This window comes from Mangifera indica, chromosome 5, assembly GCF_011075055.1.
Source record: "Mangifera indica cultivar Alphonso chromosome 5, CATAS_Mindica_2.1, whole genome shotgun sequence".
Taxonomy (NCBI): Eukaryota; Viridiplantae; Streptophyta; class Magnoliopsida; order Sapindales; family Anacardiaceae; genus Mangifera; species Mangifera indica.
Window position 1 is genome coordinate 17,311,341 of NC_058141.1, and position 22,025 is coordinate 17,333,365.

The window sequence follows — 22,025 nt, forward strand, 5'->3', positions numbered from 1 at the left end:
ACTCCAAGCTTATTGAAGCCCTGATTTCTACGATGAGAGGTAGGGAAAGGTATTTAGACTTTTATTTATTTAAAGCACTTTTTTAACATTAATCTAACTACAGTGTAATTTTTTTTTTTCTTTGTTTGATGTTCTGGGGATTTTACTTTTTCCTCATGGAAATCGTAGTTCATAAGATTTACAACTTTTAATTAAGTTATTAAGATTGTTAAATATGGAGGATTGGGAAGGAGGTGAACCACTTATGACAGTACGTATGAAAATATTTTCACTGTACTTTTTTTTTTTCATGTTCTTATTGTCCGCTAACGGTGGGTTTGCAGGTAAAATATTTATAGCCTTTTCGTTGATCGCAACTTGAAGACACCATGAAGATGAGTTCATTGATATCAGCACGACCTCTTCTCATTGTCGTCTTCACCTTGCTGGTGAGTAATTAATATCAATTAAAGTTATAAATTAGACGCTGAAAACTGTTTAAGTTGGATACGCTATCTAGAAAAAGTCGAAAATATGTATTTGAATGACGTATATTCCCATATGTATTCCGAACAAATATAGCATGTGTAGTTGTTTCCCTGGTGAAATTATTTTCTGCCAATAAGTTTACGTTATTCACATGGTAATTTAGCTCACCAGATTCTCTTGACAATGAAAATGCAGGCATTCGTGGTGCTGCTACTCCCAAGTTTAATTATCGCCCCATTTTGGTACCAGATGATCCAGCATATCAAGCAGGATGTCGATTTGGAGACCGACAAGTCGCACTTGGGATTGCAATCTGAGATTGAGAATGTATCAAAACTACTACAGCCAATGAATTCAACAGCAACGAATTTGGCCAGAGTTTTAAGCTCATCTCTCAATGGAATTGAACTTTCCTTCTCCAAGATTGAGACTAAGGTTAACGTTACTTTTTAATTTGAGATTTGGTTGATTTATGATGGAGGGACAACTAAGATTACTCACTTTGTTTTCTTATAGGTGGCTCCTTCATTGTTTCAGGCAGTTTCAACAATTCCGAATATTTCACAGGTTTCATATATAGGAATGAATGGTTTATTCTTTTCCTACTATGTGGAAAACAATGAAACTCTAGCGGTGTATTCTAACTCTTCATCTTCTCTTCAATCGAGTGTGGGAAGTGATCAGTACATATGGTACGCACAACCCGTGAACATTAGTACCGGAAGAGTTTACGGGGAAGCCATTAAAATTCCTACCTCAAATATAAACACCAGTTGGTTGCAAGAAGCTTTAAATAATATGAATGGATATGCCTCTTTTGGAACTGGATGGAATAAAACCGGCAATCTTCTGTATCTTAACACAATTAGTTTGGAGGGAAATAAAGGGTTTATCTCTTTGGGGTTTCCAGTTAAAGTCATAACTAATTACTACACTGTTGTTAAAAATCTTTTTGGTGGGAGCTTGTTCATGGCTACAAACGATGGTCATGTGTTGGTCGAAGGGCTTCCAATTGGTCAACAAGTAAGTCAAGTTGAACATAATTCATGCAAGTCTGATAATGCCACCACCCATAATATTAAAATTGGGGAAACGGATTATAGTGTTTACTGTTCACCAATTGAAATTATCGGCATAAAATCGGTAAGCATGGTTTTTTCCCTCAATTATCTTGTAAAAAATAATAACAAAAATTCAGACATTTCCCTGAAATCTATATGAAATAAAATATCATCAATATTATAACCCGATTTGGATTTCAGGTTTACGCATTCGCAGTGCCACGCAAAGGACTGGTCAGCCTTGTTCACAGAACTAGCAAGTTTGCCCTAATTCTTCTTGCTCTAGTGATCACCAGCGTTGTCATCTCCGTGTTCAGTTTCGTGTTCGTAATGGTCAAAGGTGCTAAAAGGGAGATGCACTTGTGTGCCGAACTCATTAAACAAATGGAAGCGACGCAACAAGCAGAAAGAAAAAGCATAAATAAGAGCACAGCCTTTGCCAGTGCCAGCCATGATATTCGTGCTTCCTTAGCAGGCATTGCTGGCTTGATAAGAGTATCCTATGATGAAGTTGCTCCTGGCTCAGAGCTGGAGACAAATTTAAGACAAATGGATGACTGTGCGAAGGATCTTTTAAGTAAGTGTAATTGTTATCAAAATTTGTAAATGATTTTAGGTAATAGTTTTTTTAATTATTATTAACAATGAAGTATTGATTTTTTTTTGTTCAGGTCTATTGAACTCTATTCTTGATACAAGCAAAATTGAAGCTGGAAAGATGAAACTTGACGAGGAAGATTTCGATCTGAGCAAATTTCTTGAGGATGTTATAGACTTATTTCATCCTGTTGGAATCAAGAAAGGGGTCGATGTGATGTTAGATCCTTATGACGGCTCGGCGATCAAGTTTGCTCAGGTTAAAGGAGACAGGGGAAAGCTCAAACAAGTATTAAGTAATTTACTTAGCAATGCTGTTAAATTTACTTCTGAGGGGCATATAACAGTTCGAGCTTGGGTTCGAGAGCCTAGTTTAGAAACCTCAATACTAGCTTCTAATCGGAAAAGCTTGTGGCAACGCTTATCCAGATTGTTTTACAAGAACAAAGAAGCAAACGATGACCCACAGGCTGTGAATGAAGTACGTAAAAATCCAAATGCCATGGAATTTGTTTTTGAGGTAGATGATACAGGGAAAGGAATACCCAAAGAGAAGCAAAAATTGGTGTTTGAGAATTATGTACAAGTCAAAGATGGGCAAGGAGGCACAGGCTTAGGACTTGGTATTGTTCAATCTCTGGTACGTTGATAGTTCTTCATAACTTTATTATTTTAAACTCAACTTTAGTTGAAACCAACATTAATTTTCATGCGTAAAATTGAATCTGCAACAGGTTCGTCTGATGGGTGGAGATATAGGAATTGTGGATAAAGGGCCTGGAGAAAGCGGAACTTGCTTCAGGTTCAATGTTTTTCTGATTGTAAGAGATAAAACTTCTTCAGCCAATAATATCAAAGGAGATACAGAGTTGAAAGATGACTTTGCATCGAGTAGCACACAGTACAATGAACATCAAATGGGGTTGAAAATTTCTGCTCCTACTCCTGGCTTGACCATTCGAACCCCAAGTCCCAGGCTGACTAGTCCCAGATTGACTAGCCCCAAACTGACTCTTCTTAGCTCTAGTCCCAAGCTTGAGGGATCCCAGGTTGTTCTGTTAATCGCAAATGACGAACGCAGAAGGATTTCACAAGCTTTCATGGAAAGGCTTGGGATAAATGTATTGGCTGTGAATCAATGGGAGCGTCTTCAATCTTCGCTAAAGAAGATAAAGTCCAAGCTCAACCATTCCCCTCATGGGTCATTTGGGAAATCAGATCTTAGTTCCAAGAGTGAAATTTCAAGTTCCAGCTCAAAAGATGTGCCCCTAAGTGCCATGGAAGGAACTGATCATAAGCTACCTTCATTAAAACGAAAAGGTCCAGCCTTCTTACTTCTTGTGATTGATGCTACTTCTGGACCATTCGAGGAACTTTGCAAAGTTGTGACTGAATTTAGAAGAGGCCTTCAATGTTATTGCAAGGTTGTTTGGCTAGGTAAACCTAGCAGTCATTTCGATGAAGAGGAGATGCTCGATCCAACAGACGAAATTACAACAAAACCCTTTCATGGATCTCGGTTGTATAGGATAATAAAATTACTACCAGAATTTGGGGGTACCTTATCTCAAGGAAGCTCGGCTGGATCAGTGAGTCAAAGTAGATTTCAGGTTAGGGAGACTTCTAGAGATCCCAGTCAATCATATTCTAAGAGCTCCTACATCAGGTCAAAAATGAAGACACAAGAAGAGGGCAACTTAAGCAGTGAAAAATCGAATGTTGGAAACTTACCTAGGAAGACAGAAATAGAAGAAGAATACGGTGAAGGAAGTGATGGGAAACCCTTGAGTGGGAAGAGAATCTTGGTAGCTGATGACAGTCCCCTCTTACGCAGACTGGCCACGCTAATTGTTGAGAATCTCGGTGCAACTGTTGAATCTTGTGAAAATGGAGAAGAAGCTTTGCGAAAAGTTTGCGCTAGTCTTGCTCCTGGCATTCTTCCTTACCATTATATATTGATGGACTGCGAGGTAAAGATTATATTTTCACTTATACTCTAAAGTATCAAGGCTACTTTTCTCTCTTAAAAATTAAAAAGCATACTTGATTTACATAGAATGTTGCAGTTCAATCCAAAGAATGAATATTAAATACATATGCATATGATTACTTTGCAGCATTTCTGGATACAGACATTGAAACCATTACCCTTTAAAGTATTATTCATAATTTTTGTGTTTGGCAGATGCCAAAAATGGACGGCAAAGAAGCAACAAAACAGATACGCAAGGAAGAGAAGCTATATGGAGTTCATATCCCAGTCATTGCACTAACTGCTCATGGTACAGATGAAGTAGCAGATGACATAATTATGGCTGGAATGGACGTTCATTTGGTCAAGCCACTAACTAAGGAACATCTCATAGAAGCCATCAGATACATTGACAACAAAGGATTCGCTTGAACATATATATTGTATCTCCTATGCAGCATCATAGTTTTGTTTATTGGCATATGGTATAGGTATAGATAGCTGACTGAAAATGTCAGCCGCAGCAACATACCATACCTGTTTTTCAATTTGTGGTAGATGAGCAACTGTATGAATAAACAATCAGCTAAGTCCATGAAGTTGATTCAAGTAATACCAAAAAAAAAAATCGTTCAGCATCAGCCCGTGGTATTTTGGCAAATTCCTGCATTCTCTTCATTGTTATTAAACAAAAATCTGTCTTACCAACCACATCTAAAACGAATAAAGCAGAAAATCAGCGGGAATCATAAGCTAATATAATTCAGCAAGCAGCATCAGGAAGTGAAATTCGAAAAAGCTAGTGTGACAGAAATAGCTGCAGAAAGTTTACAGACATTTCTAAAGACTTTCTCATACAAATTTTGGGGTTTAAACCCAGAATAAGAGAAGTATTAAGTTAACTTTGTTTTCTTGGACTTGACATGAGGTTTCTCAGGGACATCAGCATCATCTTCAGAAGAGATTTCAACTAATTCATCAGGAACATCATTTGGGACATTGTGTTTGGTGATGAAGTCTTTGAATATGTTCATGCTTTCCTCTTTCATTGAAGCCAACTGCTCTGAAAGACTACCCTTATTAGCTACATTCACTGAATATATTTCAGACCCCAGGCGAAGTGTAGCCCCAACCCGAGGCTTAGAAGGAATTGCACCGTGTAATTGAGCCTCCATCTACTGCACCATTACAAGTTTAACAACACGAGGAAAATTGACAATTAAATCACAACCCAAAAATTATATAAGCATCCTAAATTAAACAGGATAATAAGAAGAAGCTTGACTATATTATTATGTTAATCAGTGCATTAGGTATATCAGATCGACAATATAAAATATAACCCGTCTAATTTGAATGCAAAAACATAGCTTCAAAAGAGCCAAAAATTAAATATGCAACGACTTTGCAGATTGCACACACAGGAAACTTACAGAAATTGTATAAATATAGAAAATATGGATTTGGTGAGAATAGTTGATAAACAATTTCATTGCTAATTCTCTCAACCAAAAGAAGTGCCGTAATCTTCATTTTCAATGAAAAAGAAAAAGCAAGTGGTAGGGGAACTTACCTCCTCGTCTCTAGGAAATGGGCAGAAGGGCGGCGGAGCGGATTAGAATGGAATGAACGGCATTTTTTTCTGAAACAAAACCGACATTTGTGAAAATCTCTTGCGTGGCCACATGTTTTCTTAATTAACATGCTACCCTCCTATTTTGCAAATTGCTTTATTTTACTTTTCTATTCTAAGTTATCATATATATATATATATATATATATATATATATATGATACACGATATAACCTTTCTCAAGTTAACGCCATGAGATCAAATCACAACCGCAAAGAAAATTGACAACAAAACAAAACCTCTACTAATAAGACTACTTTTCAGGCGAAGTGCATGCCAGCATTACTGAGCTACAAAATTTATTATATATTTTTTTATAGTTTTAAAAATTAATAATTTTATATTTATATAAAAAAATTTTTAAATAATATTTTTTCTTCAAAATCTATAGTCTATTTTTCAAAACCTCTTCAATCACAAAGAAAATGTTTTAACCCATGAATCATTGACCATCATTCATTTTTCTAAAACTTCTAGATGATACAATGAAAACGTCTTTGTTAATTCCAAAAAAATTGACGAAAACAAATCTTCATCTATTCCATTGATTCTTCTAGTATCAACAAAAATGTTTCTTCGTTGCTTCTTCTTACACCAAAGTGAAGATTTGATAATAAAAAATAATGAGTTAAAACGTTGTCATCGATAACCAGAGCGCATGTGAAAAATAATTCTTAAATTTTAAGAGAAAAAATGTTATCTTTAAAAGATAGAAAACTTTAAAAAGTGATAAAATTATTAATTTTTAAAATTTATAAAAAAATTATATTTTTTTAATACTGTTGGTAAAATTTTATATTTTACATATGTATTTAATAGCTCTATTTTGCTATTAAACTAAACCACACAAGCATTTCTTAAAGATCAATTTCAATTTTTCGTTATCAAGAATATATTCAGACAAATTTAAATAAAAATATCCGTTACCCAAAAAGGTGGGTACCGAGAGTGCGTTTGGTTACGGGTATGTAAAATTACCTTGGTAATCTATCTTTTATTTCTTTGTTTGGTTTGTCAGTAATAAAATATTACAGTAATCTTCTATTACCAATGCTGACGTGGCAGGTAATATAGGTGGTAATCTGATTATCACCTTCACCTTAGGTATTTAAAGATTACTGAGGTAATCTTTAGTTTTTTATAGAAAAATTATTATTTATTAATTTTTTGAGATAAAAATAAATTTATTTTTAATTAATATGATAAATAATATAAAAAATATTTAAAAATAATTATATTCAAAGGCATTTAAGTAAAATAATTTATTAGTAATCTTTTATTACCTTTAACCAAACACAATAATTATTTATACCTATAAAATTTTATCAAAATAGTATCATTTTATACCAGTAATCTTCTAAGTAATCTATCTTCAAGGTAATCTTTCTATTTTAGTAATCAAACATTACCTAAATCAAACGCCCCCTGAGGGTTTACCATAAAATCAAAACAGGTCAATCTTCTTCTCTGCCAACACCAAAGATGGGTTTGAACATCAAAATTGCAGGGATGGGTACATGTAATTTCAATAACCTCTCTCAGACAAATCTCATTCCTCATTTCACGACCACCTAAAGGGTAAAACGTACAAAATTGGCTGGATGAAATAAATAAAGCAAAAACTAACACTAAAATATATTTTATGTTACAACTTTCTACAATTTTGACAGTGTCCTTGAAAACCAATTGGATAGGCGGTCTATCTTGGCTAATAACCCAGCATTTTTCACAAAATAAGATTCAGCATTTGACAGCATGACCTTAATGTCATCTTTCACAGCTTCTAAGTTCCGATAATAGTTGTTCTCTAATCTCAATCGGATCACTTCAGGATATAATGGCACCGGAAACCTGCAAGATTTCCACAACATCAAAGATGAAATCTCACATTTATTGAGACATAGAACTTCATACTTTTTGAGAAAGCCCTCAAGTTACAATACAAGATGTATAACTATAAGCCAAGATATGAAGATAAAATATCTGTTTTTTATCAAAGGGTGATTGAAATTTAGTTAATATTGCAGTAGAACAATGAGACTGACTAATATTCTCAATTTCTACCCATATCAGCACTTTTTAATCACCGGTTGAATTTTTCTGGCATCACAAGTCATTCTTGTACACCCACCATAAAAAAGAAGCTGAGATCCCCTTTCCTTTTACACCAGCTTTCCTGGAATTTTAGAGTACTTACAATTTTCCAAGTTCAATATCAGCATGCAACCAGGGAAGAGAAAGAGAGAGACAGACAAGGGTGATGGTGATGGTCAGTGGCATGCAGAGACAATAAAAGATACCTGTTCAAGAAATCTAACTTCTGAGCAGCTTCATTCAATCTCTGAATACCATAGTAATCCTGCAACAATTAGAAAAAAAAAAAAAATCTATCAGAATTCTTCAGGAAAACCTCTATTCTCCCTCTTTCGTGACAATTGAATATCCTAATACAACTTTCTTAGATAGTTGAACAGAACGAGAGACATGGTGAATAGAAATGAACCTGATTTCTGTTCACTGACTGCTCTAATTTAGAAAAAGACGATAGCAGCTTATCTCTACTGTCAAAATCAATTTGAGGATGTTGCCATGGAATCTTAGGCTCATGCAGTTCCCAAGGACTGTGCCGATGGTTATCTCCAGTCTTGTACTGAATCACATATGTTTCCCATGGACTATGAGGGAAATCATCAGATTTGGCCTGTGAAGAAACAATTCTACCTTTCCACCAAGTACCACCATCCCCATTTGCATTTCTCCACCAAACACTGCATTTATCCCTTACCGTCCAATTTCTGCTGACAGCAGCATCATACCGTGTTTTCTCAACAACAAAATCAGGAAAATCTATCAATTCCGGCAGGGTCAACTTGAATGTTTTACCAAACACAGCAGATGAAGGATCAACAAATTTAAGGGTGAGTTTGCAGCAGCATTCTCCAGAACCAGGAAATGTAGCATAGACAAGGTTTTCAACCTTGCAAAGTTCCACTGCACGTATGTATCCCTTAATTGACTTCCAAGGACCTGCTTCACGTGAGCCAGTTGATTCAGTAAATTCTTGATGGCCCTGAAAATAACAGAAGACCAATTGCATAATTGTGGAATTAGCAAAATCAGAGACAACTCAGATTGGACGCTTATAAGGTAACACAAATTTACCAAGAAAATAAGAATCACCTGTCTCAAATATACAACATCATCGCCTAGCTGAGGGATGTACCGATAACTCACCTCATGCTCTGACAACATCAACCATGACAATTTTCTAATAGGGAATTTTGACTTTATTTCAGACGACAGTTGTGGACTTTCATCAAAAAGTTCACCCTTCTTGTTTTTACTAGACCTTAATCTCAATGTCACATTTGAAGTCGGCATCGATTCTCCAGCTACAAAATCATCACCTGCTTCCATGGAGGAGTTTCCTACAAATTTTGATGTCCCAACCAATTCATGCCCAAATCTGAATCTCACATTATGGTTAACAGAACTTTGCTCCTGTGGAGTTGCCTTTGTCCTCATGGATCTTGTTCTGTGTGATGAATCAGTTGTCAGTTTTGCAAAATCATTTCTTGAATCATTATAGTGTATGGCATCTGAAATATTTTCTTCAATACCACCATCAAAATTCTCCGAAACAATTCTAGGCTTATAAAAACTTTCCCTCTCCCTCTTACTCCCATCATATATCTTAAACTTCAAATTTGTACCCGGTAACTGGTCAGAACTTGATGTACCAGAACCTTTACCCTCTGGTGGTACTCCAGAAGCTGGATTCTGCTCCATGCAAAAGGGACTTTCAGATATCAAATCACCTTCAGCACTAGGCAGGTCCTCAACTGCAGTGATGATTTTTTGTTTTGAAGGACTTTTAGGATCCCTCAAAATCCCTTTTGTTTTAATTCTTACCTTGAATGATGGATTTTCTTTGAGTTCATTAGGAGAGTTTGTGCCATCTCCAATATAAGAAGCTGTAAAAGCATCAACTTTCTGTGGGTGATCAACCTGGGGTAAAGAGTCAAATGACGAAGATTCTTTATCATCCTTGCCAGCAGCAATCTCTTCATTTCTCATACTATCCAGATTCAGCAAAGCATCACTTCCAATTTTTTCCTCATACCTGCAAAACAACATACATTCCATATCTTTGAGTTTCTGAATAAGGTGAAAATTTCCAATATTTCTCAAAGTTTAACATACCCATCAATATCACTTCTGCTCTTCTTACAGCCATCAAACTCTGCATCAAGTCCATTGGATGTATCAATTGGCATCACTACTCCCAGAGTTAAACGTTTGGATGTGCGGATCTTCACCTCTCCCCACCTGATTTTGTTCTGCTCATCACCTGGAGAATTTCCCAGATGATAATCATGCTTTTCACCTTTCATTTCATTGGTAAAATCAATTCTCTTGAGACTTGGGGACATCTCAGCATCAATCCCACCTGCGGAAGTTGACAGAAGATCTTTCGTGCTTGTACCAATTTTTCCATCTTCAGTAATTTCTTCAGAAGGTCTTGATGATGGATGCACAAACTTCACCTGATTCTCACCGGTTACGCTGGTACTTTCAGAAGGCAAAGGCTTCTTAGAGTCCCGTAAAGAAAATTTCAAGACCAATCTCTTGCGGTTCCCATTATTTGACTGAGGTTCAGGGACTTCAAATGACTTGGATATATATGCAGACTCCACAATTGTTTGCTCTTTCTCCTTCTTCCGTTGCTGTCGCATGATCTGCAACTTTCTATCAGCTTCTTCACTTTGAATGTGTGAATCTTGCAGCACTAAATCACTGTTTGACGATTCATATTCTGTATCTGAATCGTCTTCACCACTTGAAGTTCCAGAAATTCTAGAGAACATACTTCGGGCATTGCGTGCAGCAACTCGCTGAGGTCGCATTGTCTTTGTTTTAGAGGACTTTCTCTTTAAAGCTTTCTGGCTACTTTTTGATTTCTTAGCCTTGTTACTCCCAGAAACAGGTCCATCACGCTCATCCAAATCCCTCTTTTTGACACGCCTGCCAGATGCAGTCTTTAACTCAGCCTGAAAAGCAGAAACAACTAGTCACATATAGAAGCAAGAGAGAATGCAACGAGCGTAAGTCAAAGACCACTTACTTCATTCTTGTGTTTTCTTCTTCTTGATCTGCGAAATCTGTCTAGCTGATCGCATTCAACCTCACTATCTTCTGCACTACACTCTGGAAGACTAGATGAATTGGAACACAAACTTCCTTGCTCACCTTCACTGGAACATTCCTCTGCAATATTGTACTCTGAATCAGTGTCATCACTTACTATGTCAATTTCTGGTTCCCAGTAGAGAGGATCTATGAACTCAGGTACTGGCTCCATCATTCTCTCCAAATCTTCCAAGGGAGGCATTGCATATTCTTGGCCTAAACTAAAATCTGGTCCAACAGCTAATTTTATGGATGAAGGTCGCCACTCAACACCCAGAGCACCAAGTCGACGTTGCTGGTACATACTCTGGTAAGGTTCTTGATATGGAATCATACCTGAAACCCCCACCAAAAATGAGGTGAGTGTTGTCTCATAATAACAAAAAATTATCCACACCAAAAGAAACATAAATGTACTTGAATCACAAAGAGGATCTTGAATGTTTCTTCTATGTGGAGCAAGCTGTGTCTCCTGCAAATAGCCATGAAATGTGAGCCATTAAAACGTTATTTGATGAGGAATCAGCTTCCTTTGATGTACAGGCATCACTGAAATAAGCTAGTGTTACAATATCCTCAAGTCACTTCAATAAAAGTTAATCCAACAGACCTGTATGAGCATGGCAATACTTAGATAAAATTGAGAACTTAGCAATTCACAAAAGTGATACAAATAAATCTAAGGCAACCATAATCATTGATACACCAGCAATGAATTGAATTTACCATACAATAATGTGATAAAGAGTTGGTAAATAACCTGATCAAGAACATTTCCAAGACTATCTCGAATAAGGGGTCTATAATCACCAAGGAAGAACTGCCAGAAAAGTTACAGCCATCATAAAGTAATTGCAATATAACTTGCTAAAAAATTGAAAAGCAATGGAAGAAGACAATAGAGATATTTATGGTACCTGATCATATTTGGCATCCTTTTGAGACTCACCCTGACCAGTATTTAGCAGATATATCTGGCCAACATCATCTGAAAGTACAATTGATGTCCCATCCCTATGCACAAAGAAAATGCATCTCGTCAAAAAACATTGCTATAATTTAAACAGTGAGAGTTATTAAAATCTAGCAATCATAAAAAATTGCTTATAAAAATAAGTTCATCATCACTAAATCATAATCAAAAGGTTCAGTAACTACCCAAGACACCACCTTAATAAAATGTGAGAAAAACAAGAGGCACAAAAGATGAGATTTAGACCACTCCCTGGGATCAGAAATTTCAATCATTACATTAAAAGGTTATTACCCACAAATGATCTTAAAGATCAATGACTAAATAAAGTTCAAGCCTATCCAAACTCAAGCAAGTCAGAAGCCACTTGGCAATTTTAAAACCATCCGAAAGCAGTCAACCCAAAAAAAAAAGAGACTGTTAAGCTAAGACTTCATTCAAATAGGCCTTAAAACTTTATCTATTGAGGCAATGACATCATTTGTTCATAATGTGTAGCTGCTATTAGGATAATGAACTGGACTGGAGAAACAGAAGGGTAAAAGCGGCCATTTTGATTGGTTCTAGATACTGAGAAATGACAAAAAACATCTTTGAGTTCATCAAGAAGAACACATATCAATCACAAGAGATGAGTAAGTATGTGTATAAGGATTCCCAAATTTTATGAAGAAATCAACATTAACCATTCTATAAAGGTACGAAAATGTTGGGCAATGATGGCTATAAAACATAAATCAATACATGAATTTCCAATAATAGCCAACAAGAGTAGACTGTCTATTCAATAAAGCAAGAGAAGGGGAAAAAGAATAATTTCTGTAGTTCACTTACGGAGAAAACTTCCCGTCAACCAACTTGAAACGTCCTATTTCATATGTCCTTATAGGTGTGCCCTCCCATATCTAGAAAGGGATATGCCAAGAAATTCAATACAATGAAATAAATTAAACACAATAGCAAGGGGAGCTTTAAGAATTAGAAACTTACATCCCAAACTATTGTTCTGCCATCATACCCAGCACTCATGGCAATCCTAGGGTTAAAAGGATGAACATCCAAGACAAAAGACTGCCAAGAGTTCAAGAATAAAGGAGTGAGCCACTGAAGCAAAATAAATTTAACAAATTAAAATTCTGAAGACAATTAATCTGACTGAGCAGATAACGTGCCACAACACCAAGATAAACTAACAGTTCAAATTCAATCTGGACACTATATCAAGGGTACCAAATAAAAACCCATTTGAATGAATTTCCTGAGGACTTCTGCAGATCAATAAAATAGGCAAAGAAGAAACTGAACTTTGAAAGAAAATTAGCAAACTTTAATGAGGATTAAATCCTAGCCTCATATAGAAAAATCTCCTCTTTAAGAATGGTTTTATCAAGCCAAAATAAAAACAAAGATAAGATATTGACAAACCCATCAGCGGTAATAAATTATCAACTACTTACAGATGCATTATGACCAGTCAAAGAATGTACCAAGCTACCATCAACAGCGTTCCATACACATATTCGGCAATCTGCATTACAAGAAACATTTTTAGCAACCAAGACAAATAAACAAATACCAGTTCTAACAACTAAGCAAGTTCTTAAATGCAGCTATGAAACACCACACTACCACATGAATGAAAAAATCCTTAAAAACATCATCCCAGAGCTTTCAAAAAGTCATGAAGCAATAAGCTAGCAGAAATCACATTTACAAACTGAAAAGAAAGATTTGAGTATTTTCGTTACAAAGAATTACTAATTTTATGTTTCATATATTTCGATATTTTTTGCAAAGAAACGAGAGCCAGACCTACTATCAAGCAACAATTAACATGAATTTGACACTGAGAACAGAACAAGTTCTTTCAATTTCCTAGTATTAATACTGATTTATTAAATATAACACGTAAAACTTAGGCGGTTCCCCATTGAAACAAATCAACTAAAGTGATCTGCTCAATTGGAGAGCAAATATATGCTTGAGGCAAAAACTGATGTTGCTTGATGAAAGAACAAATAAGGTGGAATATGATACTTTGAAGATGTGTCACTAGATAAACCATAATGTCAGGAGTAATTCATAATCAGCTCATATAACAGAGACTTTTACTTTATTGAAACACAAGTAAATAGGATGCTGAAAAAATAATTCTTCAATGCAGAACTCATGACAATAATTTTACCCATGATAGCTGCAAGAACAAAGCGATTATCCAAGCTCCACACAATCATGTTAACACCCCGAGGAGTTGGAAGAAGTCTTTGACGAGGGCCTCCTCGAGGAGGTTGAGGAGGTAGTGGAGGGGCTGGAACTTTCAAATGATATGCACGAGTCCAACGTCCAACTTTTCCCTGAAGACTTGAACGATTATAATTGATAGAAAATCCATATTGGTTTTGTTTCAGGAAAAAAATCAGTTGCTATTCTCACAGATCTCCGTAAAAGTGGGTCTTTCAACACTGGAAAAGAATTTTAATATGGAAAAAAGAAATATGTTTGCATATAAACCCCAGACAGATTTTGAAATTGTTGAAAAGAACTTACATGGGATCTACGTGATCTTGGTATCCAAATAATTGCACTACCATCACGAGAACAGGTAACAATGTTATCATGACAGAACCTAAGAACGTTGAGATTTTAAGGAACAAAGGTTTAGAGGAGAAATGGCTGCTTCTTGATTAAACCCAGAAACAAGATAAAATGTTCCATAAATAGTTTGAGAAGAAGATAATGACAGACCAGGAGTTCTTAAATTTTGGAACATTCTCCTCCTTCAAAGCATCAGAAATTGAAGATCTTGAAGCCACAGCACAGCCACTACAGATGGAAACAACCAAGAAGAAATGAGATTCAATGTTAAAAAAAAAAAATCATATACAAATAAGGACACACTAACCTAAATTGGACATAGTTGACATCATTTTCATGCCCAGACAAGACATCCAACTCATGGATTGGTTGTTCCAATTCATCTGTGTTTGATTTACAGGCACTCCAGACCTGCATATATCTATTTTTCAATGACAATATCCAACTAAATTTATAGAAATGGTAACCAAAAAAGTTGAAACAAAACACGAACAAAAAGTACAAGATTGAGAGAATTCACAGGTCAACACACCCTTGCAAAAGTGTCAGAGCTACCCGTCACAAAAACAGTTCCATTGGCATTATAAGCACAGCATAGTATCTGGTGACTTTGTGGAATACTACTTGATGAGGGACCATTACTAGATGGAGCATTGCTTTTACCTGAACAGAACTCAGCTCAGAGTATTTTCATCTCACTCACACTAAAATCAACAATTTCAAAATAACAAAATATATATACATATATCTATCTAACCAGAAACGGCATCGGAAGGCTTAGGCACGTATGTTCGTGGACTACAATGGGAATATCGAGCATCCCAGATTCGACAAGTTCCATCATCTGATGACCTACAGATATCAGCAGTGGCACCAACAATGCCAAAGGAACATCAATAAATCATGGCTGTCACATGCCAGGAAGGTGAGGTTACAATAATTGTGCACCCCCAGGTCCATAGCACTATTTGTAGAGAATGCTTCACAATGGTCAAAAGGAGCATGAACGGAATGGTTTCTAAACGCAATGCATATATGAAATCAAATTTTTATTAATGTCTTCCACAAAATATCAACTCAGAAACTGAATTGGAGAAAAAACAGGATACAATACTATAGCAAAGAACTCACGATAAAAGTTGATATATAGCACTAGGCCTTGGACTAAATGCAATGGCAGTAACAGCTCCTGTATGTCCCCGCAAAACTGAAATTGGTAACCCATCTGGCAACCGCCACTGCAACAGTCCAAAACTAACTATAAAGTTTTCAAAGAATACAAATCAGAATCTACCTAAAGGTTGGGTAGCATATTCTTACAACTCGAATAACAAAATCATTTGAAGCTGATGCCACCAAAGCATTATTTGAACTCACAGCCAAGTCCGTTATGTCACCCTGTGGTCCATGAATCGGAAAAGTTGTTTAAGTAAACAAAGTTTAAAGTCTACATTGATATATAGCAGGTTCATGTATAAAATAAGAAATCTGAGCTCACTTCATGTCCACGACAGCTGGCCAAGCAGAATGCAGTTTCCATTGACCAAATTTTGACAAGACGGTCATCTGAGCCAGTAATAACATATCTTCCAGAGCGATCAAATATGGCTACAAGATACAAGCAATAATACTTTTAAAATGTTTAACCATCATCTTTGTTATAAAACAGTAATAGAAGAAAAGGGTAAGAAGAAACATAATGGTAGTATTCTATGGAAATAAATAACTAAGTGAAAGGGTCCAAAGAGAGTCATAAAAAGTTCAGAGAATTACAATCACTATATTCATTTAGCAATACTGTAACAAAGTCCTTAATTAAATTGCAAATAAAGATATCACCTAATTTATTCTGAAGGATAAAAGTTTAAGCAAACAAAATATACAATTGAAATCAGTGATTATTGCTACCATACTGGAGAATACCAACTGCATATACTATCATATTTAACTTCCTCTCCAACTTCCTTATTTCATCACCAATAATTGGGTTTAATAACTGACATTACAAGATAACACAAAAGGAGGCCAAACTTCACTCAGATTTTATAAAAGCTTCAAGAAAGACTGTCTGTTACAGAAAATGAAGATGGAGAAAGGTTCACGATACACATTACTTTTGCACCCTATCAAAATGTCAAACTTATAAAGAGACCCTACCAAATAAATTTTTTTGTTGCCACTTCTTTCTTTTTCTTTTTTGACCAAGCATAAAGTTTAATGTAAGAAAAGCCACATCAAAGTCACAGGTGATTAGCCATTTCTCAAATTATATTCTTCAAAATACAGTACACTAAATGAGTGTCAATTGAAACAATGAAGTACAGAAAGCTCCAAATTACGAAATCTAAGATAAAAAGGCACACCACAATAGACAGCATCCCGGTGACCCCTAAGCTTCTTCATATTTTGCATCTTTTGCACCATGGTTGATGGTTTAGCAATAGCATAACATGCAGAGCGACTTGACGGAGCACGATGGTGCTTTGGGAAACCACCCCCAATTTCCCTTAAACTTAGACCCCGAACCTGGTCAGCCTGCATATGGGGCCAACGTAGGTAAGCTGGCAGAGGATTAACTTGCTTATATTCCATATTTTCATCACCTGCAACAGCAAGGCAAGTGTATTCAGACCACAAAATAGATTAGGCAACGCCCATATAAGCACAAAAAGCAAGACAAGACATTTTCCTAACAAACAGGAAGGATTTTAATACTTTTACATCATTTTCTAACTATTAAACAGCTCAAACAAACAGTAAAAAAGCACAAAGAAAGTAAAGATCCCACGTAAGAGACATTGAAAGAAGGAATTAATACTTCAACTGTTGCATATAAAAAATGCTAATCCCTGAAAGCACAAAAAAAGGAATAGACTAAACCAACACTTTGGAGGCAGGCAGAAAAGCTATCATTTAGATAAATTATCTCAACAGACTGAAGCAAATTACTATGACATAAAACATACGTTCTAGAAGTGAAAAGGAACCAGATCCCAATAATGTAGGAACATCAGCAGCATTTGGGGCATTTCCTCCAATCCTGCCATTCAAAGGAGAGGCTTTATATGATATCAGCTGCCTTAGAAGCTTTACCAAGTGATCCTTTTCTATATGAGAATACCTGAAGATTATACAAATGAAAAATCAATAAATTGCATATTGCATTCAATTTGAAAGAACAGGATAAAGATCCAATGATGAAGAAAAGAAAAAAACTATTGTTGCGCCTGAACCAGAGTATAAAATAACAAGGATATCACTTCAAGCTCACTAGTATAAATCGCAAAAGCAAGACATGACAAGTTACTCATCAAGCCTGAATATGAAGACCCGTTGTGAGTAAGTAAATAATCAGTATAACTCTTGATGGAGAAAAATTCAGTTCTTTAGAGTGCTGGATTCTTTTAGACAAAAGGATATTCAAAAATTTGGAAAGTTAACATACATTGTTCCACTTCCATTTAGTAAATCATTTACAAAGTACTAGAAAGATTCAGTGAAAATGGAGAATCCGAAAAATGAAAATGGAAAAGCAAATACTACCATAACTTGCCAAACTTGATATATGAATTAACAAGAAAAGAAGAAGAACCATTTATACCTCTCCACTAATTTACTATAACTTAAAGGAAAAGAGATGCCATCGTCATTATCATTCCCGCTATGTCCTCCACTCCTTGAAAACCAAGCATGATATCTTCTAGGTAGAAGCTGATGCTCCAGAAGCTCATTCCAGAATTGTCCCAAAGTCTTCTGGCATGGCCCAGACGATAGAAAATGCATGATCAGAAAGTAAACTTCTCTAAAGTCCATAGCTACTTCAGTCTCAACAGCCTGAGTAGTGACTCTATCTTGTTTATCTGACTGAGCCATCTTCTGTGCTGTGTTCGAAAAATTCAAAGGTGCTTTACTAAGAGGGGAAACTCCAGCAAAAGATGCATGCTTCCAATAGTCCATACCTTTGGCACAGCCTGAGACAATATCTTACAAAAGTTTCATAATGGCTGAGAATCAATTGTATACCACAAGGCCTAAAACAGTAGCAAACACAATGTACAAAAACAGACAATGAAATTTCATAGTCATAAGTAATGATTAAAGTTTGAGACAATCATAGAAGGAATAAAAAGAAAATTACAAAACATTTCAATTTTTTTATTAAAAAAGGCACATACATTCTATAACTCCAATATATTCACGTTTATTTGTGATGTATTCTTGAAGTCTCGATCTTCCACAAACTTACAAAGTAACTTCTTACAACTGTTGGGTAGAGTGAATGAAGAAGAGGGAGGTGTCATCAATTGCCAATGATTAGGGTTGAAGACTTCAGGGGCAATCATCCAGTAATTTTCTTTTTCAAATGTGGATTAAAACCATAGATCCCTAAAACTTAAACCTGTTTATTACATCATTTTCTTTAACTTCTTTTGATCGATCCCATTCATCAAAACTGGCGACAATAGTCAGAATACCATAAAAGCCTTCAATATAAATCTTATTAGGGTTCTGTTTAAAAGAGTTCGTGTAGAAAATACTTTTGGTCAAAAGCATTTAAAAACAGCTTTCTGCAAATATATCAATCGAAGTGTTCCTTAAAAAAAAAAAAACGTTTGGTGCTCCTCATACAAAAAGCACCCCCACACATGCCTTAAAAGTGAAAACAGAGGAATCCAGTCAGCTGCATCAAGATATGTAGTAATCGAACAACTACATAGTTATTATTAAGGAAGTATTAGCTGCTTTCCTAGTCTGGACTTAAAGATATAAGGGTTTCATTGTAAATTTTTATGGTAATACCAGATATGAGTCACCAAGTTTCTCAAATAAGCATTCAAATTTAATAAGGCCACCATGCAGTCTATTATCGCCAAAACATAAACATCAAATTTCAAAGCAATCTCCACACAGAAAACACATTAAACAAATCAAGATCTAAACAAGAGAAATGCAAAAGCGCTGAAAAAAATATATTGACTAGAATATATTAATTATTTCAAAAAGATTTATATTGAAGGCTTATATGGTATTTTGACTATTATAGCCAGTGTTGATGAATGGGATCGATCAAAAGAAGCTAAAGAAATGTAAAGAAAATGATGTAATACACACAGATTTAAGTTTTAGGGATTTATGGTTGTTATCCACATTTGAAAAAAATATATTAACTAGAACATTTCAATTTTTTAATTTAAAAAATGGCACATACATTCTATAACTCCAATATATTTACATTTATTTGTGAGGTATTCTTGCCGACTCGACCTTCCACAAACTTACCAGGTAACTTCAGGTTATTGATAATAAATCTTACAACTGTTGAGTAGAGTGAATGGAAAAGAGGGAGGTGTCATCAATTGCCAAAGCTTAGGGTCGAAGACTTCAGGGGAAATCATCCAGTAATTTTCTTTTTCGAATGTTGACAAAAACCATAAATCCCTAATTAAATCTGTGTGTATTACATCATTTTCTTCCTTTTCCTAACTTCTTTTGATCGAACCCATTCATCAAAACTGGCTAGAAAAGTCAGAATACCATACAAAACTTCAATATAAATCTCATAAGGGATATGTTTAAAAGAGTTTGTGTAGAAAATACTTTTGGTCAAAAGCACTTAAAACAACTTTCTGCAAATATATCAATCGAAGTGTACCTTCAAAAAAAAAAAACTTTTGGTTCTCCTCATACAAAAAGCACCCCCACACATGCCTTAAAAGTGAAAACAGAGAATTCCAGTCAGCTGCATCAAGATATGTAGTAATCGAACAACTATGCAGTTATTATTAAATAAGTATTAGCTGCTTTCCTAGTCTGGACTTAAAGATATAAGGGTCTCATGGTAAATTTTTACAGTAATACCAGATATGAGCCACCAAGTTTCTCAAATAAGCATTCAAATTTAATAAAGCCACCATGCAGTCTATTAATGCCAATACATAAACATCAAATTTCAAAGCAGTCTCCACACATAAAACACATTAAACAAATCAAGATCTAACCAAGAGAAATGCAAAAGCACAGAAAAAAAATATTGACTAGAATATATTAATTATTTTAAAAAGATTTATATTGAAGGCTTATATAGTATTCCGACTATTATAGCCAGTTTTGATGAATGGGATCGATCAAAAGAAGTTAAAGAAATGTAAAGAAAATGATGTAATACACACATTTAAGTTTTAGGGATTTATGGTTTTTATCCACATTTGAAAAAAAACTATTGACTAGAACATTTCAATTTTTTAATTTAAAAAATGGCACATACATTCCATAACTCCAATATATTCACGTTTATTTGTGATGTATTCTTGACGTCTCAACCTTCCACAGACTTACCAGGTAACTTCAGGTTATCAACAATAAATCTTACAACTGTCGGGTAAAGTGAATGGAAAAGACGGAGGTGTCATCAATTGCTAGTGGTTAAGGTGGAAGACATCAGGGGAATCATCCAGTAATTTTCTTTTTCGAATGTGGATAAAAACCATAAATCCCTAATTATATCTGTGTGTATTACACCATTTTCTTCCTTTCTTCAACTTCTTTTGATCGATTCCATTCATCAAAACTGGCTATAAAAGCCAGAATACCATATAAGCCTTCAATATAAATCTTATTAGGGATGTGTTTAAAAGAGTTCACGTAGAATATATTTTTGGTCAAAAGCATTTAAAACAACTTTCTGCAAATATATCAACGGAAGTGTTCCTTCAAAAAAAAAAAAAAAAAGGTGCTCCTCATACAAAAAGCACTCCCACACATGCCTTACAAGTGAAAACAGAGGAATCCAGTCAGCTGCATCAAGATATGTAGTAATCGAACAATTACTTAGTTATTATTAAAGAAGTATTAGCTGCTGTCCTACTCCGGACCTAAAGATACAAGGGTTTCGTTGTAAATTTTTTAAGGTAATTCCAGATACGAGCCACTAAGTTTCTCAAAGAAGGATTCAAACTTAATAAAGCCACCATGCAGTCTATTACTGCCAACACATTAACATCAAATTTCGAAGCAATCTCCACACAGAAAATACATTAAACAAATCAAGATCTAAACAAGAGAAATGCAAAAGCGCAGAATAAAATATTAACTAGAATACATTAATTATTTTAAAAAAGAAGAGAGCTTATTACCTCAGATACAGTCGATTATATATGAAGAATATAACTCTTGAAGCAACGCTACGATTGTGAGGTTAATCACTTATGGAAATACAAATTTAGGGAAAACGAAATAAAATTAAAAGTTAATTTGAGGAGCTGAAGATTAAGGAAAAGTTAATAGACGTGGCTTCGTCACATTTTGATTCTTGGGTTTGTTAGTATTCGATGGAAGATTCAAGTCAGTTTTCCTGTATAGAGCAGAAGGGAGAAATTATGAAACGAAAGAATTGGAGGGATTTAATAAATAAGGTCTCTGAGAATAAATATTTTAGGGAAAAATAAACAAAAGACATAGTATTACGATATTTTGTGTAACCTGAGCTCTTTCAGGTTTTGAAGAAGGGGGGCCCGCAATGCCACAGACGAGGGTATT

General features: G+C 35.2%; 3 protein-coding genes across 8 annotated transcripts; 1 reads left to right on the top strand and 2 right to left on the bottom strand.

Moving 5' to 3' along the window:
• The first annotated feature begins 368 nt into the window (after positions 1-368).
• On the top strand, positions 369-4,739 carry LOC123216700 (histidine kinase CKI1). Its single transcript, XM_044637215.1, has 7 exons — positions 369-428; positions 664-903; positions 985-1,611; positions 1,731-2,106; positions 2,201-2,766; positions 2,861-4,096; positions 4,312-4,739. The coding sequence occupies exons 1-7, from the start codon at positions 369-371 to the stop codon at positions 4,528-4,530; spliced, it is 3,324 nt and encodes a 1,107-aa protein (XP_044493150.1). The 3' UTR covers positions 4,531-4,739.
• LOC123216701 lies at positions 3,693-5,837 on the bottom strand. 3 transcript variants are annotated; one of them, XR_006502272.1, is made up of 4 exons: positions 5,672-5,837; positions 4,636-5,276; positions 3,858-4,089; positions 3,693-3,707 (listed from the first exon to the last, which is right to left on the bottom strand). XR_006502272.1 is itself a non-coding variant. In XM_044637216.1 (2 exons), exons 1-2 carry the CDS (start codon positions 5,589-5,591, stop codon positions 4,992-4,994), a joined length of 342 nt encoding a protein of 113 aa, XP_044493151.1. In that variant the 5' UTR covers positions 5,592-5,656; the 3' UTR covers positions 4,835-4,991. The 3 variants fall into 3 exon arrangements, 1 of the variants encoding a protein (XP_044493151.1); XR_006502273.1 differs by having other exon boundaries at positions 4,636-5,273; positions 5,672-5,829; XM_044637216.1 differs by lacking the exons at positions 3,693-3,707; positions 3,858-4,089; positions 5,672-5,837 and adding an exon at positions 5,532-5,656 and having other exon boundaries at positions 4,835-5,273.
• Positions 5,838-7,170: 1,333 nt separating this feature from the next.
• On the bottom strand, positions 7,171-21,923 carry LOC123216497 (bromodomain and WD repeat-containing protein 1). 4 transcript variants are annotated; one of them, XM_044636917.1, is made up of 26 exons: positions 21,623-21,923; positions 20,143-20,198; positions 18,091-18,460; positions 17,456-17,610; positions 16,853-17,092; positions 15,988-16,097; positions 15,810-15,887; positions 15,621-15,727; positions 15,247-15,341; positions 15,022-15,152; positions 14,797-14,900; positions 14,640-14,717; positions 14,442-14,520; positions 14,080-14,248; positions 13,352-13,422; positions 12,885-12,965; positions 12,729-12,799; positions 11,839-11,935; positions 11,682-11,741; positions 11,339-11,393; positions 10,857-11,257; positions 9,935-10,782; positions 8,912-9,854; positions 8,235-8,801; positions 8,032-8,090; positions 7,171-7,582 (listed from the first exon to the last, which is right to left on the bottom strand). In XM_044636917.1, exons 3-26 carry the CDS (start codon positions 18,444-18,446, stop codon positions 7,387-7,389), a joined length of 5,151 nt encoding a protein of 1,716 aa, XP_044492852.1. In that variant the 5' UTR covers positions 18,447-18,460; positions 20,143-20,198; positions 21,623-21,923; the 3' UTR covers positions 7,171-7,386. The 4 variants fall into 4 exon arrangements, with proteins under 4 accessions (XP_044492852.1, XP_044492850.1, XP_044492851.1 ...); XM_044636915.1 differs by lacking the exon at positions 20,143-20,198; XM_044636916.1 differs by lacking the exon at positions 20,143-20,198 and having other exon boundaries at positions 18,091-18,472.
• Between the last annotated feature and the right edge of the window lie 102 nt (positions 21,924-22,025).